The 19229-nt window shown below is 34.7% G+C and overlaps 1 protein-coding gene across 1 annotated transcript; it reads right to left on the bottom strand.

Annotated features, from left to right (window-relative positions):
* Positions 1 to 3185: 3185 nt before the first annotated feature.
* On the bottom strand, positions 3186 to 19035 carry LOC145692878 (peptidyl-tRNA hydrolase 2, mitochondrial-like). The gene is made up of 3 exons (XM_081768417.1): positions 18737 to 19035; positions 7284 to 7370; positions 3186 to 3521 (listed from the first exon to the last, which is right to left on the bottom strand). The coding sequence occupies exons 1-3, from the start codon at positions 18890 to 18892 to the stop codon at positions 3237 to 3239; spliced, it is 528 nt and encodes a 175-aa protein (XP_081624543.1). The 5' UTR covers positions 18893 to 19035; the 3' UTR covers positions 3186 to 3236.
* Positions 19036 to 19229: the final 194 nt, after the last annotated feature.

The raw sequence follows: 19229 nt of genomic DNA on the forward strand, positions 1-19229 counted from the left end.
AGGTATTTTTCGGCCCATGTTTATTAGAACTTTTTTCTTTCATTTCATATACGGAATCGCCTCCCAAAGTTTTTCGGTGGAGTTACCTACCACTCTGTAGGCCCTATATATCACTTATTTCACGAAGTGAACAAAAAATGTTCATCTATCCCTTATGTGTAGTGTTCCAAAACCCATTGGTTCGGAACTTCTAATTCATAATTCCCAAAAAATAATAAAAATAATTGCGTAATATTTATTTTACAAAGAGAACAAAATATTGCGCTCCACCTTGGAAGTTGCAATGTTTACAACGTAAACACTTTTTCACTTTACAGGTGAATACTTTTTATCTCTAGACTAATATATTAGTTTTGAACGAAACACGTTTAAATATATATATATATATATATATATATATATATATATATATATATATATATATATATATATATATATATATATATATATATATATATATATATTTGTTATATTTTTAGATCTAAAAACGTGTTCCTGTACTATGATTATCTATCGATCATGACGATTGAAAAACGCTTAACTCAGTTTCCAAGGATCACTGGTTCAATTCTAGGCCATGTATGTAAATTTGTGGTGGACATCATCATATTCGTGGGCTTTTGTAAGATTTCTGCCACTTCTTTTCATCTTCTCATTTCACAGTTTCTATCATCATTATTCACTTTCTTCCCCATCATTTTCTCCTTTAGCCTTTAGGGGATATTTGTTGTATGTTAAATTAAAGATTCCCTTCATTTCACGTTATAAATCAATAATGTAGTTTGTATTTCAAAAATTACTCTTCACAACTTGGAAACTGGTAGAACTTACTTGTGAGCAAATCAAATATTTTCATATGGTAATTTATTGTAAAAATACGGCCTCATGATTACGCACAGAGGCTAAAGAAGACGATGATGGTGAAATGGGTGATAATAGTGGCATGAAGGAAGTGGAAGGAAACCGGTGAACCCCAAGGATCCCATACACTCGGTGTCTGTCCTCCACAAAGTTTGCTTAGCGCTGGCTGGGATCCCACCAGAAACTCTACAATACAGCTCTTGTAAACTATTATGTGTGAATTCTTGTTTTCCTCAGAAATAAATTCAAGAACTGCTCCTTCTTTCTATCTGAAAGCACTAGACTTAGAATAAAAAAATAAATAAATAAATAAAAAACAATACAGCTTTTAGCAATTATTGGGACAGCCGTCTGCCTGCAAACCATTCGTGCAAGCCGCAGTCTTTTTGGTATAGTTCAGTCATGTGACGAAGGTTGCGTGTAGTTTTCCTTCCTCGTGTGACTTCAGCTAAATTATTTTTCTTTCATATCTGTTCAATCCTGTTTGTTCAGGAGATTTTATTTATTTATTTTATTATTTTAACAACTAAGAGTATCTGAGAAATGGACTACAGCTTAACGTGGAATTCGAAACAAAATAAATCTCAACCGGGAATCGAACTAGGATTTCCCACACCAAACGAAAGAACTATATAGTCAAGAGAAAGCTGTGGCATAATCATCCATTTTCATCCTAACATCACACATTACTAGGAAGAGGAAGAGGAAAAAAAAAAAAAGATGACACAAAAAATTTTATATATTGAAAACAGTTTAAAATATGTTTCAAATATAGTGTTTTTTCAGTCACTAATCTCGTTTTTTTTTTATTACACAAATTGAGTTTAATGTGAATATTGTATGAAAAAGTTATCAGTTACAATTATGACGCTAATTTCAGGAATTTTCATTGCTTATGATTCAGCAACATGGCCACGGAAATGAAAAGTGGAAGTTTCTTCAAATAGCCTTTTGTTTGTTCAGCAAGTCAGAATGCCGAAATCACATATCAGTGAAGTATAAGAGATAAGGAATAGAAGTTTCCTTGTTTGGATCTAGATTGTGAAAGATTATTTTTCTGTCTGAAGTAACAAGATGACACAACCTGAGAGTTACTAAATCAAACTTATGTTCATAAAGGATGTGAATCGCGAATGAAGGAAAACGCACACGTCTCCTGATGTATTGATAAACATAAAATGAAAGCAGAACTTCAGTGCATATAGTACATTTCAGTTCTGTTCCTTAATGGAAGTATTTTCTATCGCTGGTTTCCGAAATAATATTCTTGCTTCAGCGCTTTAAGTGAAATAAAAAATTACCTTGTCCTTTTCACTCTTTGAGTATTTAATAAGTTGGACTTTTGTATTACAAAGATCACTCAGAAAAAAAAAAAAAAAAAAAAAAAGAAAGTTTTGGTATGACCCACAAATGGTAAGTAATGTCTGCAAAAGATTTATGGCACACAATCTATACATTTTACTTTCCTTTTCACTATACATATTCATATTCACTATACACATTCAAGCACGTATCACAGCGTGATACCAGTTTACCTATACCAGCATTATACTCTATTGACGCAAATGCATTCAACCATGCACGAAAGAGACTTTGACTTCATCAGTAATGGGAAATTAGGAAAGAAAGAACATTCGATAGTAGCATAAGCATAGTCCACCTACGACCCCTCAGTTTGAGCCACGCAGCAAGAGGGAGCAGACATGAACGCTATCAACTTGTGAACCTTGAACATGTACAATAAAATTGAGAATTCTGCCAATTATGAGGCACTGAGTGTGATAAAGGTTCTTCCATTTGTTCAGGAAGATGGAAGACTTTTCCTCCAATTGTGAGGCATGGAGTGTAATAAGGTTTCTTTCACCTGTTCCGGAAGTTGAAAGACCTCTTCTCCGAAAAAAGCACTTACCCCTTGCTGATGAATTCAAAAACGCTTTGCATACATTAGCTGCAACATAGCATAATGACGGTATAACAAAATTGGTACGTATCACGCTATGGTAAGTGCTTGAATATATAAATAACTTATTAAACAGTAAAACATGTAATTCTTGTACGATAAATCTTTTCTCTTTTGTGTTTCAGACGAGAACGTTTCTCTTTCTATCCTCGTTAAATCAACTTCAATCGAATATAAAACAACGATATTTGAAACTGATTGAAGAGATTAAATATTAGCGTGAACAAGGGAACAGTAATCACGACGAAGATTTTTAAAAAAGCACCGGAAATGCAAATAATAAATGAATAAAGTTATTTTTTCTTATTTCTAAATATTATACGAACATGAACTTCAGTTCTGTTCTAAATATAATACATGTGGATTAAAAAGTAAATATTTATTTCGGTAAATATAATTTACAAATAAAAAAAAATTAAAATAATTTCAGGTGACCAGTAACTTCATCAATGGCATTAATTGGCCCAGGACCAACACCGAGAACTGTCAACGAACCGGCTTGAATCTGAGTTCTTCCAGCATCGCGTATCAAACTGGTAATAAGTCCATGCTTTCGAGCAGACTGAGCTAACTCCAAAAGAGCTTCTTCCGAATCCACCTTCAACACCACTTTCGCCTGTCCTGTGCTCTCCCATTCTTCCAACAAGTCAGGCACTTTTTCGAGACACTGTCTGTACGCTAGCACAGCACCATGAGAACACTGCAAAGACAAACGGATATAGATTATTATTATTATTATTATTGCAAATAGTATGTGAGTCAGTGTTTGGTGAAGACAAACAACATATACACTCTGCCATTTACCAGTGTATTTTTATATATACTTTATTGTTAACTTGAGACGTTAAATACGACATTCACTATTTCTACACTGACCTGTGCTATGGGCGTAAGCCACATTTAGCATCTCCATCATGTTAACTTGGGATGCTATTTTTTTTTCTTTTCTTTTTTTTTTAATTGAGTTTGGAATGTAGCATTTTTATTAATAGTGCACTTTGAGTAAATTTGTCTTATTTTCATTAGCTTAAGGTATATCTTAAATTACTTATATTGCTAATGTTTGATAAGCTGCACTCATGATGTGTTTTGAAGCACTTTTGGGGACTCTTTACCACTGTTATGAGTTGGCAAAACAGAATTGTGTGTAAATGAGAAACATAATTTAAAGTAGTAGTTAACATGTATTTTGTATACTATTTAATATGTATGATAATTTTTAGCATAAAAGAGGAAAGGTTAGTTGGATTATACCTGAACGCAAATGATGATGACAACTAAATTTAAGAAATTGACTGGTATAGTGCAGCATATTTTTATGTATTCACTAAACAGTTTATTAGATTAATTTTATGAATTTTAGATTTAGATTTACACTGTACTAACTATTGTGAATATTGACGTTGTTACTGAAAGTGTGATTTTAACTATAACTTTTTGTTTTTTACTTTGATTTTTTTTTCTGGCTTTGACTAACTACGATGAAATAGACAAGTATTTATATAACAAGGATACTTGCACTCCTGTACGTGGCTTCCCAAAATTTAGGTTACACGTGCGTATGAGATTTATTTATTTTTTTTTGAAAAAAGTTTAGTTAGCCAATTCTTTTTATAATTGAGTGTTATCTTAACACTTTGAATTTTACATAACTTACATAACGTTGTCTGTTGCAATGTGTTTGTTTGTGTTAACGTGGAATTATAAAAATGCTTACATTCACAGAACATCTTTTTAAATAATTTATAACATTGACAACATTTACAGATTGTGTTTTATGAAATAAAAAAATACCAAAACCAAACTTTGATATTTTTATAACTGAAAATTAATGTGAGTATTAAAATTCCTTGACAATATAGTACATAAATAATTAGACAGTAGAGAGGATCACGCACTAACAGTTTCAATTTCATCCTGTAAATCAGGGTGTCTATCGGTCACGAAAGTTACGAATGTCACGAAAAAGTCACGAAATCAGAAAACGGTCATGAAAGTCACGAAATTTAGCTTTTGGGTCACGATTTTTTTTAACTGTGCAAATATAAGTACAAATTGAAAAATTTTGTTCTATAAAACGTCAAAATTCACCACCAAAAATGTCTATGATCGGCTTTAGACGCTACCAAATTGCAAGCAAAATACGTTTGTATCGCATAGATGAAAATTCGGCCTAATTCGCACCCAAATTCGCTTTTGTAAATGTTAGAAAATTTTATGATTTGGTAAAGAAAAGGTCACCAAAAAGTCACGAAATTTCATTGTGGAATTTTAATAGACACCCTGTAAATGTTAACCGCTACAGAATGTTTATTTTGTTTCCATAGTAGAAAAATGACATTTTTTTGAATTTTAACGTCTCATAATTATGCCTTTTAGGCCGAGAGACAACTATTAAGACAAGTGAATGATGATGGAAGAATTGGTGGAATGAGAATGTGGACGGAAACGGGAGTACTCTGAGACAACTCAGACACAACAAATTTACTTGGCCGGGGATTGAACCAGAGACCCCCATGCATCAGAGATGTTTCCATAGGAGAAACTGGGTATGGATAGCTACCGTTAATATCACCGTTATCGGTGAATGTGTTAACAGATTGACTCTACTAACGAAATCATCCTGATAATCGCTCCATCTATCTACTGCAAAAAAAAAATTTCCTTACATGAATAGGATATGGGCTATACATAGCCACCGTTAAAGTCGTTATGATCCATTAATATGTTAATGAATTAAATCCATTAACGAACTCGGTCAAGATAATCACTCTATGTTATCTATCGGTGAAAACAGAATTAAAAAAAAAATCCCATCTGTTTAAAAGTTATCTTGCAGATAGACGGACAATAACAACGCAATCTTATAAGTCTAATAAATATTGTGTTCCAAGTAACTAAAAACTAAATTATTATTGGCAACAAACGATCAAGAAAATTATTATTTCTGGATTTTCTCGAAACCCAGACATGAAAATTTCCTCAAACATTTAATTTTGTTCAGGTCGATGTTATCTATCGACTGATATGTATTCAGCATTCCCGCAGATTTCTATAAACAGTTTTCCACAACAAACATTTACTTATTTGCCTGATAGAAGTTTATTTACTTTTCTTCTACTTTTTAGTAACCCCGTTAGTGTAACTAAAAACCTAAACTAAAAATAGAGCACTAACTTCCTATAAAATGAAAACATGTGTATACATATTCAAGCGGGACCCAAACCTAATAGGAATTTCCTGAAAAAAAAAAAAAAAAAAACCTCGATTTTCATTTTTTTTTTATTAAATGGAACTCTTTTTTTTCAAGTACAAATTTAATCACCCTCAAAGTACTTTCCATTTGTACTAATCCATTTCCACTTCTCCAAGCATATATTCCACCGTTGGAAGCACCTTTCAAATTCGGCCTCTTTGATACCTGTTCGCGCCGTCATGACATTGCGTTTGATTTCGTCGATGTCGGCAAAACGCTTGCCTTTAAGTCCCTTTTCATTCGATGGAATAGGCAAAAAGTCCGCGAGACCCAAATCTGCGCGCATGGATCATCCCTGATTGCGTCCTTCATTAAACGACAGGCTTCCACATGACGATCCCGTTGCTCTTCGGTGACAAATCTGGGCACAAACTTAGCAGCCACTCGTGGCATCCCAAATCGTCGTGTAAATGCGCTGAATGGAGCTCGAGGATAACCTGGATAAATCTTCGAGTTGGTGGTTTGTTCTGCGTCGATCTTCCCTGATCAGATCACGGATTTTCATGTTCTCGGTTCGCGCACTTGAAGAACGACCGAAACGGGGCTGATCTTCAATGATCATTTCCCCCCTTTTAAACCAAACAATCGGGTGACGTTACTTGGCATACTGACTCGCGAGAGGTCCTCCCACAGCACCCTAGGCGCAATCTCGTACTACAAGTACACGATGCGGAGGAGGAGAACGATTGTATTCATATATAATGTAATCAGTGTACGGGGTCTAGAACTATGGGTAAACATACATACATTTATGTTATGAACTGTCAGCCATTGAGAAGTTTCATGGCCTAACTCGAAAGATTATAATTAGATATTAATGAAATTTATATGAAACAACCGGAAAAGAATACTCTTTCAAACAAACAAACTCAAAACAATTAAAATCGAGGCACCTGTGTCTAAGACTTATACTTGAATATATATATATATATATAAAACGGATCGAATCAAGAACCTAGTCCTTTTTTTCGAAATCGCTAAAAAGACGTATGTATTTCATTTCAGGTCAAACACAGCACTCTTGTCTATTAAAGTGTGCTTATTTACGCACTTTTATGTAACTGAATAATAAAATTATTATTATTTAGGAAATTATACAGCTCATAAAACAAACAATGCATTCCAGGTAAAGAACTGTTCGTTATTTTATTTTGAAAAGTAAAGTTTATTTAATTCATCGAAAAAAAATCATACAGAACTACTAACCTGCGCGGCAACTTTTCCTTTGCCCATTTTCAGATCAGTTCGTACCACCAGGACTAGCTTATATTCTCCATCACCATCATCAAATGTCTACAAGAAAAACACAAATACTTTATTTAGAACATTTCATGGACTAACGTATATTTTTCTTTTTCTTACAAAGTATAGACCAAGACTGTAGAACTTAGCTTTACAATATAATCAGGAACGTGTTAATAGCTCAGAAATAACCGTATTGGAATACCTTTGATTAATCAATTTAATAATAGTGCTACTGTGTATACTTTCTTGATTGTTACTATGCTATGACTACTACCTACATATAAATATTTTGATCTGTAAAAAAGTTCAGAATTAAGAATATAACTATTATTACTATCACTGCTAGTCAGTGGTGCCCACCCCCCCTTATGTCCATGACGAATCCCCCCCCCCCCCAATTGTCCACCCGTAGGTGTTCTTCCATGAAAAAATCTTCTTTTCGATTAATTTTTACACTCCCTCAAACATATTTATACTGATTTTTAATCCCCCCCCAAATATTTCAATGACGCACTTTGCGTCATAGCCCCCCCTTGTGGGCACCCCTGCTGCTAGTGTTAACTTCAACTTACATTTTGGGCTCTACTACAATTTATGGTAAACAGGTTTCAATTCGTTCATTTATATTCGTTAACCAGTTCCTTTGTTTCTAATTCGCATACATTCTGCAATATAATTACTCTGGTATCGATTCGGTTAATTAGTTTCCGTTTCTCGTACCTGTAAACGAAGCGGAAGAATACGTGGGCAACACAGCAATGTTTATCAGCATGTTTTATTGTCCGTCTTTAAGTGTTTCTATGACAATTTGGGAAATAAATAAGCATCGAATCATATTGTCTATGTGTCCGATATTCTAAAATTTTATTTTTTGACCAGCTGAATTATCCGTTCTTAGTACGGAAAGTATATGTTTATGGAAAATATCTGAATACCCTTTTACTTTGTGTATTGAAGATCAAACTTAAGGATATGCATTTCTATCACAACGAAATAAAAACTTAAGTCAACCCAAGAACTATGTTTAAAAATTCATTTTAAACAGTTCAAACATTTCCTCACTTTGGCTATTATATGAATCCAAGATGAGAAATTAAAATATTTTCGAAACTGTCTCCTAACGTCATTTGGACAAATTCCGGCAAGATAGACAACGTCGAAGCCATTTTTATATATTAACAGAGAAAGAGGGAGAAATTGTTCCCTTTCACCCCTTAAAAAAAGGAATTTTCGAAAACGTCCACTGGTTTTTAATAATAATAAATTTTATCAAGTTTTATCTCCTTAACATAAGAGACTCGAAAGACTGCACTTTTTGACATACATTTCCAACTCTCTCTCCCTCTTTGGATATGCATCTTAATGAAAATGACACAGTAGAAACAGATAAAGGACCGTGGCGTGTTCAAAAACTCATTTTAAACAGATTCGGCCGTTTCCTTCGTGACGATAAGACAGACAATGTTATTTTGAATGTGAAAAAGAGATTGCTCCCTTTTCCCGCTTAGAAGCGGAATTTTCGGAAAACGCTGCGAGACGTCTCAGATTATTTTAATCAGTGTTGGGAAGTAACGTAACGCAAGTAACGCGTTACTTGTAACGCGTTACTTTTTAAGTAACGTATCCTAGTAACGCGTTACATTTTTTCCAAAGTAACTGTAACGGTAACGCGTTACAAATTTTTAAGTAACGTACCTAGTTTGCGTTACTTTTTTCGCGTTACATTTCGGATGAGTAACTACAATATATGTATATTTTTTTCGGAAACAAATGTTTCTTGTAAGTGAATTTCTCAGAATGAAACAATCGAGCATGAACTACGTATGTCAGTGACCAACATTCACAGACACACAGAGAAACAGATAAGTTCGTAGTGCCACTTGCTGTTTTTAGTGAAATCACGTGTATTGATTGCAAGCACCCGGAAGATTTCGTCGTAGATTTTGACAGCTCCAAATCAATACATTCAGTGAGTGAACTAGGAGTGCAATGATACCGGTAGTCTATTTTTACTTTGATTGGTGTTGTTTTTATAAAGATGGAGAACGAAAATATTTTACCGTTCGAACATTTTACTCAGCTCTGAAGAATACTTTTTTCTTAAGAGCTGAGGATGATGGTGGACAGAATTTAAAAGTAAAATGTCTGAAGTGCCCCGGCGGAAAATTTTTATCAACAACTAGGGTGCCATAATTAACGATTTACAGTAAGGGGTTAATATGAATAAACTGTGTTCTGATGAGCAGGCCTACTTTATTACTAGAAAATAGTTTGCTGATGGTATGTAATATTTGAGTTCTTTCAGATCAGTTTGCTTATCCTAGAGTCCCGTTGATTATAGAGTAGTGTAATGTTTCTCTATATTCTGTATTTTTAATTTTACATAACAACATTGTTATTATTATATAAATAGTTTAGCAGAATAATAATAAGCAACCATTTTTTTCTAACGCTAAGGGATGAGCACGAGTCAAGCTAAAACTCGACTCGACAAGAATTCAAGTCGAGTTTCGAGTCAAGTCAAGGGTAATATCCTCGAGTCGAGTTCCGAGCCGATTCAGTTTTTCACGTCGAGTTTCGAGTCCAGTCGAGTTTGATAAATGGGTCGTTCGTTTTAAGTCGTCTTGAAATCATAGCCTGATTACACTGGAAAACGATAGCCATGAGAAATGTGAGCTAAACAGTAATATGGAATACTTTTAGTGTTGCTCACGATAGGGGACACTGCTTGCATCTCGTCTCGTCTCGATAGCGAGACCACAAGAAATTTTTTATAACAAGCTCAGCTCGGCTCGGCTCAACTGAGAAGATGACTCGAGTCGGCTCACTTGGGGTGAACCATCGGCTCGAGCTAACTTGGTAGGGATGAGCCATTTGCTCGGTTCGGCTCAACTGAGCCGAGTCGGTTTGGTGAGCTGTTGGCTCGGCTCACTTCTCGGTTCGGGTCGATAGTGAATGAGCTGTGAGCCGAGCTGCTCGAGTCATTGGCAATTCTAAACCCAGGCCGAGCAGTTTTGAAGATATTTGGCCAGTGCCCTATAACTTTTAACAGTATTTGGCTCGAGCCCGAATACTCAAAACCCTCAACCCAAATTCAGAAGCTCGTGAACAATGTCCTTGACTCCTAGACTTCACGGCTTCCGAGGTTGTCAATCAACTAGTTTTTTAGTATTCAAATACAAACCGCCTATCTTTCTTTTTATATACAATGTTGTTATAATAATAATAATAATAATAATAATAATAATAATAATAATAATAATAATAATAATAATAATAATAATAATAATAATAATAATAATAATAGCGATAGTAATAGTAGTACGGAAAATTGAAGCCATACTTTTTTCACATTTTTAAAGTTTCGGACCTAAAAGTAACGCGTTAGTAACGCGTTACTTTCGAAGTAAAGCAACAGTTACTTTTTGGGGGCAAGTAACGCGTTACTAACGCGTTACATTTTAAGAGATAGTAAAGTAACTTGTAACGCGTTACATTTTTACAAGTAACTTACCCAACACTGATTTTAATGAGGAATTTACATACCGAGTTTCATCTCCCTTTTGAACTTGAGGGGTTCAAGAGACATTTGACTTTTGGCATAAATATCAAAACCAATCTCTCCTCCCCTAGGATACGCATTTCATTCAAAGTTACAAGATATAAACCTTGTTTTAGATTGATACTAGTCAGGGTTGGCAAAAACCATGGTTTTTATTTAAAAAACAAAAAAAAAAAACGGTTTTTGGTTTAAACCATGTTTTTATGGTTTAAATAATTTCCTCTATATATTCATATCATATATGGACAGAAATAAGTTTGTTTTGTCTTGATGTTATTATGCAACAACCGGGTTATGCTGGAAGGGGTCACATAAGCTTAAAGCGGAATAAAAACCGCTTCTCGAGTTACATCCGAGAGAAATTGTCCTCCATTTGAACTCGGAACCAGGACTAATTGGCACAAATGCGATACGTCTGCCGACTCACTCACGAAGGAATCCTGATAATAAAAAAAAAAGTTGTACTGATCTTTACATGCTTCTTAATAATAACTGTCAAGAGTCATTTCAGAAGGACAAAAAGATAACAGTTGCACAAGTGAAACCATTACACAGAATTACATATGAACAATTTCAAAGTACTACGGAGTACAGAAGAACTAATTTAGTTCAAGTTAGTTAACAACGACTTTTATTGGTCGAAATTAAAGAAATACACCGACTTAATCTGCATATCAATAAGAAAAGTGAATAAAGTTACGAATTATTTGAGTCCACTTTGGCTCAGACTCATTTATACATAAATAGATACCAAAGATACTTCTCATTTCACTAAATGCCTCTCGTGGGGTCTGTATGACCCCCCTCCCCCCACACACAGACAAAAACTACGGCATTTCGATGTATTTTATCAATAGTAAACATTGAAACGAAACAATATTTAAAATATTTCATCGATTGCAATCACATGACAATAATAACAAATACAAAAAATCACAAAATAAACATTTATAAACTTATTAAAAAAAGTTGCTTTTGTAGTATAATCTTTTTGAGTAATGAATGGGGAATTTAGGTCTGAATATAATACGAATAATATACGGGAGTGAAACGTGATAACCCACAAATGTGTTCATCAAGATTTTACAAACACTTACACTTTTACGAACATTTTTTTTTGTTTTTTGGTTTAAACCAGTTGTTTTTTTTTAAAAAAACCAGCTGGTTTAAACCAGCCAACCCTGATACTAGTGTTGTTAAAATTATTTGAATGTTAGTTTTCAATGGAACGGTGATTGGAATGAAGTGGTCTGTTTCAAATATAGAACAGAAGAAAAAATAGAACTAGTTTTCTATATCTACGTATTATTATTCAGTGGTGCCCACCCCCCCTTATGTCCATGACGCACCCCCCCCCAATTGTCTACCCGTAGGTGTTCTTCCATGAAAAAAATCTTCTTTTCGATTAATTTTTACACTCCCTCAAACATATTTATACAGATTTTTACCCCCCCCAAATATTTCAATGACGCACTTTGCGTCATAGCCCCCCCTTGTGGGCACCCCTGTATTATTAGTGATAAAAAGTGTAAAGATGAAAAAAAAGCATGGATAGAAATAGAGAAAGAAGTCTTTAGGAGGGCGAAAATACTATTTTATGGGACCTTAAATAAAGAACTGAGACAAAGACTTATAACTGAGAAAAATACTTTGTAAGGTAAAAATAAATAAATAAATAAATAAATAAAGTTATTTTGGATTTTATTTTTCTACGTTTGGGATCTCTTTATATGTATATGAAATTATAAATCTAATCGAGATTCTTTATTACCACTCAAACAAATGAGTCTGCCATTTTTTACCTTACAACAAAAGAAATAAACTACTGAAGAAAACAAATCGTCCGCTCGCTGTCGTCTAGGTAAGAGGTTCTTAATACGATTGAGTTAAAATGAAAATTCAAGAAATTTATGGTGGATAAATAGTTTATTATAACTAAAATTCCTCTAATTTAGATGAGTGACTAGTAATTTTTAGATTCTAAGGACGTTACTGTGCCCTTGTAAAAGAACTTTAATATCTTGCTCGGCTTCCCAAAGAACTCAATGAGAGAGTTCAAGGAGCACAGACTCTAATTTCAATATCTCTAAACTTAAACAATAAAACTTTACTAAGATTTCTTTGGGACCTGCGGTAATATGGAAACTAGTACTCTCTCTACTCTAGGTCCATATTCCTTGCTTTCAAAGACTGTTAAACTTCATTTCAGTAACAATCTGGCCTGCACCTGGTTTCGACTCTCAACACGCAGAGAAATCCTGATAGTAAACTAACTAAATTCTTAAAGGAGAGGAAAACTTAGGGAATGAGGAGTGGCAGCCGTCACTCACGGCCCAGCTATTATATTACGTCTATCATTTAGGACTATAGGTCAGAAAGGTAAAACGCACACTCTAATACTTTCGTACACGAAAGTCGCAGTGTGAAAATAGAAACACCAGCCAGGCTTCACTACCGCCTGATTGTACGGGAATCGAACCCAAATCACAACCTGGATTCAAAATTTTATGGGAAAAACCTCCAGCACCTGGAGATCTCAAAAACCTAAGTGTCGTGGGTTCTCTCTCTCCCTAGGATCATCCCAAGAGCAAATTACTTTTCACTCTTTCTAACCATTAAACAAGAGCTCATTTAACCCATTATTCTGACGTAGAGCTCAAAATCCTACTTAATTCTTTAATTCCTACTCCTATCTCGGGAATTCACCTAAGTTATGGCCAAAGACCACTTTCTCTAGCGGGACTGGAAGCCAAGAACTAACATACCCACTGACCTTCCAGTAACTACTCTGAAGGGCAACTTCCGGAAAAAAAGCTTACTTGCTAATTTCCTTCGGACTGAACAGCTACCAGTATAGAGACCTCTACCCTACAGGCCTCCCTAGCTGAAACAGCGAAAGCCATTAAAAAAAAAAAAAAATCCGCCTTTTTATATTTGCCGGGGACAGAAAAAATGACGAAAAAATTTATCTTAACAACGGTTCTGGAAACTTTTACAACAATTGAAAATTACTGGAAAAGCAAGCAACAAAGAGAAATCTTCAAAAAATTAGCCTCTTTACTAGGTCTATAATCAAGTGGGCTCGAGAGTAATAATCGATCTAACTGAAACTTAATCTTAAAAATATTCGTATATATATAAATGATTGGGATAATTCTCTAATTGATATTTACATATTATAAACATAGTAAAATTATATATATATATATATATATATATTATATTATATTATATTATATTATATTATATTATATTAAAATATATCATGCATAATCAAGCAAGGTAACGAAGTGCCCCTTGCAACTTAAAAAATGCTTCGTTTGGAGCATTGTTCTGTATGGGCCAGAAACCTGGACATTACGCAAAAATTATGAAAAACAACTAAAAGCTTTCGAAATGTGGGTTTGGAGAAGAATGAAGAAAATTAGTTGCGAAGAGCGGAAGATGAATGAGAGGGTTTAGGAAATGGCGGGGAAGAAATGAACAATTTTAGACATCATTAAGAAGAGAAACAGAAAGTGGTTGGGACATTGACTAAGAAGAAATTGTATCATGAGGGACGTGCTAGAGGTTATGGTGACAGGAAAGAGACGGAGGGCGAAGGAGACTGCAATTAACGGAAGATATCAAAACAGAAAAACCGTACGTGAAGACCAAGAAGTTAGCAGAAGACCGTGAAGCATGGAAGCTTCACAGCTGCGGCAAGTGAACTGCCAATAATGACAGAATACCTATGATGATGATGATGATGTTTTCAATATTCGATTATTTACCCGAAAAAATTATTTGAATAACGAATATTCGAATTTTAAGAGCACTAGTAGGTAATTTCAAACGGTTCAGTCTCTTCCTCGTTATGATATAACAACGTAAACTTTGATTATATAATACAATATATAGAAATTGGATGTGAAAAGCTTCAATGTTTCTTTTTGGAAAGAAAAAATTAAGTACACACGTCGAAAATGTATTTTAAAAAATGCCCATATATGGAAGAAAAGTGAAAACTGTCAGTTTAACGTCCTACGATTATGACTTTTCGGCAAAAGAAGGCTATGATTAAGGCAAGTGAATGACGATGGAAGAATTGGTGGAATGAGAAAGTGTGAGAAAACTGGACTACCCCGAGAAAACCCACGGACACAACGCTGTCCACCACAAACTTACTTCGAACCCGGGACTCCACGCACTAGAGGTAAACGCTCTACCACTGAGCCACTGTGTCCCCATATATAGCGAAGAGTTTCATATATACTGTATACACACATAAACATAGAGTGGACCATTTACCCTGAGGATAACTTTTAAACTAATAGATATAAAATGCTAGTTTCATATCATTCAAATATCGATAAGGATATCGTTTGAATTACCCAGTGTTGCCAACGTAACAAAGTTGTATTTTTTTAACTGCACTACGTCAGGTTATTACACATTTCAAACCTATATGTACAATTAAAATTTACAACACACTTACTACGCAGTTTTGCAAACTAAGGACGCTATAGAATCACAAACACCGAAAAACCAAATTTTGGAGGGTTTTGTAACAGTAATAACGCAAGTGACACGGACGGGATAAGGTTCATCAGTTTCAAAGGATTGAAATTTTAACTTCATTATGTTATATTAACTAAATAAATAGGGTTCCTTTCGATCAACAAGTGATACGAAGTAGTTTGTTGTATTGATGGTTCGTTTCTATTACCGTAGCATTCCGTAGATCTTATCGGTGGTGACGGTATGACAGTAAAAGTGGATGAAGCCCTTTTCAGTCGACGCAAATATAATGCTGAATGATTGAAAGGACAAGTTTGGATTGTTGGCGGAATTTGGAGAGAACCCGGTGATCTATTTGTTAGTGAGTATCCAAATAATGAGAAAAATTCGAAAACTTTATTAGATATAAGTTCGAGGCATGTTCATGTGAATTCAATGATTATCACGCACTGCTGGAAAGGTTACTTCGTTGTTAGTTAGTGGTCAGTAGAAGCATTTGGCTGTGAACCATTCCTATAACTTCGTTCACGCTATAAGTGGGGCATTGAGAATGTTTGGTACCATTTCAAGAGGAGTTTAAGCTGCATGCATGGGTCAGAAGAGATGATGTTGCAGTTCGGATATTATTTATGGAACAGGAAATTTTGATCCAGTTACAGCATTGGGCAAAAATATTATTTATTTATGAAGCATACTGCGGAATTGTACACACCACACTGAAATATCAGGTATTTAGTTTTAATTATTTCCTCCGAAGTTGCAAAATATTTATTTAGTTTCGTTTCCTGTTTTATTTGAAGTAAATAGGCTAGTTCTGTGTAGTTTCCACTGTACATTGTAATGGGAGGTTTGCCCGCTCAATTAATTTTTTTTATTATTATTATGAAAATGTCGCGGTTCTTGCTGTAGTTATCTAATACATAATGTCTTTCAAGTTTTTTTTTTACATTTAGAACTGATACGATAGGAAGTTCGCTGAGTTCTATATGTATCAACACTTCAAACACGGAATGTTGTAAATAATAGCACAATGATAACAGTCATAATCACCACGATTTCTAACCGATTCAATTCGTAAGGAACTGGTTCCTAGTGATATTTAACGAACTGTTCCGAGGAACCAATCTTTTATGAATCGGTTCATTGAAGGATTCAATCGAATGAAATGACCAAAGCAAAGACTTGCCATTTCTTTATTTACTTTGCTTTGTTGTAGTGGTTATATAGGAATAATTAGTTTCCTTTTCGCTTGAATAGTATTATTTTGAAATGCACACCATCGTTGACGCGCCTGCTCCCTACAGTCGCACCCCCACACGGATATACCAGCTTCGCCCTGCTAGGTTAGGCAGCTTTTTATTGTGCACCTAGCAGAGCCTGATTTGTGTCTTCAACAATTATTTCTGGTGGCCCCTTGAATTTCACCTACACTAAATACGGTTGTTTGCTGCCCAGCGCAAATACTTTGGAGACCAGTAAGAAGAAAATCCGTGAAAAAATTATAACTTTTGAACTATTATTTCTGATGGCTCTCTTACACATCAGCTATGCCAAATGAGATATTTGCATGTCGCCCAGCACAAATCTCTTAGAGGGCAATACGAAGAAAATTAGTGAAAGAATTATATTTTTTCAACAATTATTTCGAGTGATGTGCCAAAACTACACCTACATGGAGTGTCATTTATAGTGTACTGGTACAAAACTAGAAGATATCGTTTACGCGCATACCCACCATGGCTGACGCGCCTTCCTACTGACGTCCCTTTTTTGCTACCGCTCGGGCCCACCTACCCTGGCTCTGTTAAAAAGCATTCGTGCCTTTTACTGGCCATCTAGTTCGTTGGAATTTGTCTTTTACACTGTAGTTTGTATGGCATATTTCCTGCCGCAGTATTCTCACACAAAACGATGAAGTCCTCTTAAATTGAATATGCACCAAAATTGTTAAGAAACATTTTCTAAGGTAGTGACATTGAATTCCCTGACAAAAGTAGAAAATTTGACGTTTTTATCAATGAAAATACTTAATTTACTCTACGGCACAAAGGTGAAAAATAGTTGGAGTGCGAATACAACATGATCTGGGTTTGTTGTGTGTTCTATTACCACTTATACATGATATAGAATCATTTCTGTAGGTAGTGCAACAGTAAGATGTATCCTCGTGCACGGGAGATGAGAAGTAGCTGTTCTTAACTATTACCAAATAGTATCTAATATAGCCATCATCCATATGCACTCGCTTATTTTAATAATTGTGAAGCGCTTCGAATGATTATCCACTATAACCCTACAGTTCTAAACCTAAAATACAGCTCTTACTTAGTATTTAATTCTGCCACCAGCAGAAATTCCTTCCTTATATACATCCCTTTCCATACAGGGTATTCAATTTTACCTGTAAATTTTGCAAAATGTGATGTCTAAAGTTGACCGGTATCTCCAAACGTTTTATTAGATCAATATTTGTTTTTCCGTTTAATTTATTTATGTGGTTCACTGAATGATAATTTTCGAATCAAAGGACATCCCTGTTGGTTTTGTAGCCAGCGCGAGCGCACGCCTTTTATGATCGGGATCTCCAGTTCGCTTCACAACAGAAGGGCTTGAAATTTATTATCATAGTTGTTCATTCTATCCTAAACTATAGCTCCACATCTCATATAGCTTCGGAGCTGAAAAAGCACACTAAACTTCAAACAACCAGTATCTATTATGCTTTGACATAAGACTGTACTAAATAAATAAATTTTAAAAAAGAAAAAAAAAAAGGGTTAAATTCCAAAGTTGGGCGTCCGTTTCCAGCGAAATTTTTAAAATTTACATGAAAGATATTTATAATTTGATCGTTTGTGTGCTTGATAACATATAAGAGTCTCGAAAAACCTGTTTATTTGTTATATATAAGCGGTTATAAACATGGGACTATACGGCGAGCGGAGGGAACTACTTGGCGCAAGGTAACCGAACAGTTGCATTGTGGGAAAGAAACGAGCATTTATGTTATCAACATGGCGAATGTACAAGGGCAATGAACTAGCAGTTTTAACATTTGTGAAGCAATACGTTGATAACGAGCAAAATCTTTTAAAAGTTTGTGAAGAGCACGGATTAATGAACCTAATAACAAATTGCAGAAAGTGTGGAAAGAAAATAACAGCGAAAAAACTTGACGAAAGCGGACGCCCAACTTCGGAATATATGCCAAAAAAAAAGCACTTCCCTAAGGAGCTAATCCGTAACATTCGCTTTTAAAACTCAGATTAGAGAATAGAAAGGCACTAAATCAAGGTGAACAGTTAAGAGTATTTTCCAAGATAAGACCATTACACATTGTAATGAAATATACCATGTTTTTAATCGGTGAATTCTCATGTATTCCCGATTTTGCACCAGCATGTCGACGCAAAGCCCATGCCAAACAAAGTCCACAGCCAACTCCCGCTAGGAAAGTAGGTTGCCAAATTGTAGAAAAAATCCACTGCAATATACTCTCATCCTTCATTTTTTCCGAGAGATAATGATTTCCGCACTTCCTTCTCTATTATTCTATTTCTTCATACTACTATACTTTCTCTATTATTCTATACTTTCTTCGCTACTTATCATAACAACAACCCTTACAGCACGCGGTGATAATAAACGCTATTCGTGATTCATTTATTTTATTTTTCTATCTCTTGACTTTACATGTTACTTTATGCTACTTCTTTAGGTACTCCATACATATTCGATTATATATCAATGAACACGTAAACTGAAAAATTTTAAAAAAATATTTTCAATAAATAATATTATATATATTACATATTTTTGTTTTTGACTGTATTTGGATGTTTATT

This window comes from Thermobia domestica, chromosome 8, assembly GCF_964235325.1.
Source record: "Thermobia domestica chromosome 8, izTheDome1.hap1.1, whole genome shotgun sequence".
In the NCBI taxonomy this organism is placed as follows: domain Eukaryota; kingdom Metazoa; phylum Arthropoda; class Insecta; order Zygentoma; family Lepismatidae; genus Thermobia; species Thermobia domestica.

What these genes read in the sequence shown, in the direction of transcription:
- LOC145692878 (XM_081768417.1), bottom strand. Translation starts at nt 18,892, where the DNA reads ATGAAGGATGAGAGTATATTGCAGTGGATTTTTTCTACAATTTGGCAA. An exon ending in ATTCACCGATTAAAAACATG is followed by an intron (nt 7,371 to 18,736) that starts GTATATTTCATT and finishes TTTTTCTTGTAG; the next exon opens with ACATTTGATGATGGTGATGG. An exon ending in AAGGAAAAGTTGCCGCGCAG is followed by an intron (nt 3,522 to 7,283) that starts GTTAGTAGTTCT and finishes TTGTCTTTGCAG; the next exon opens with TGTTCTCATGGTGCTGTGCT.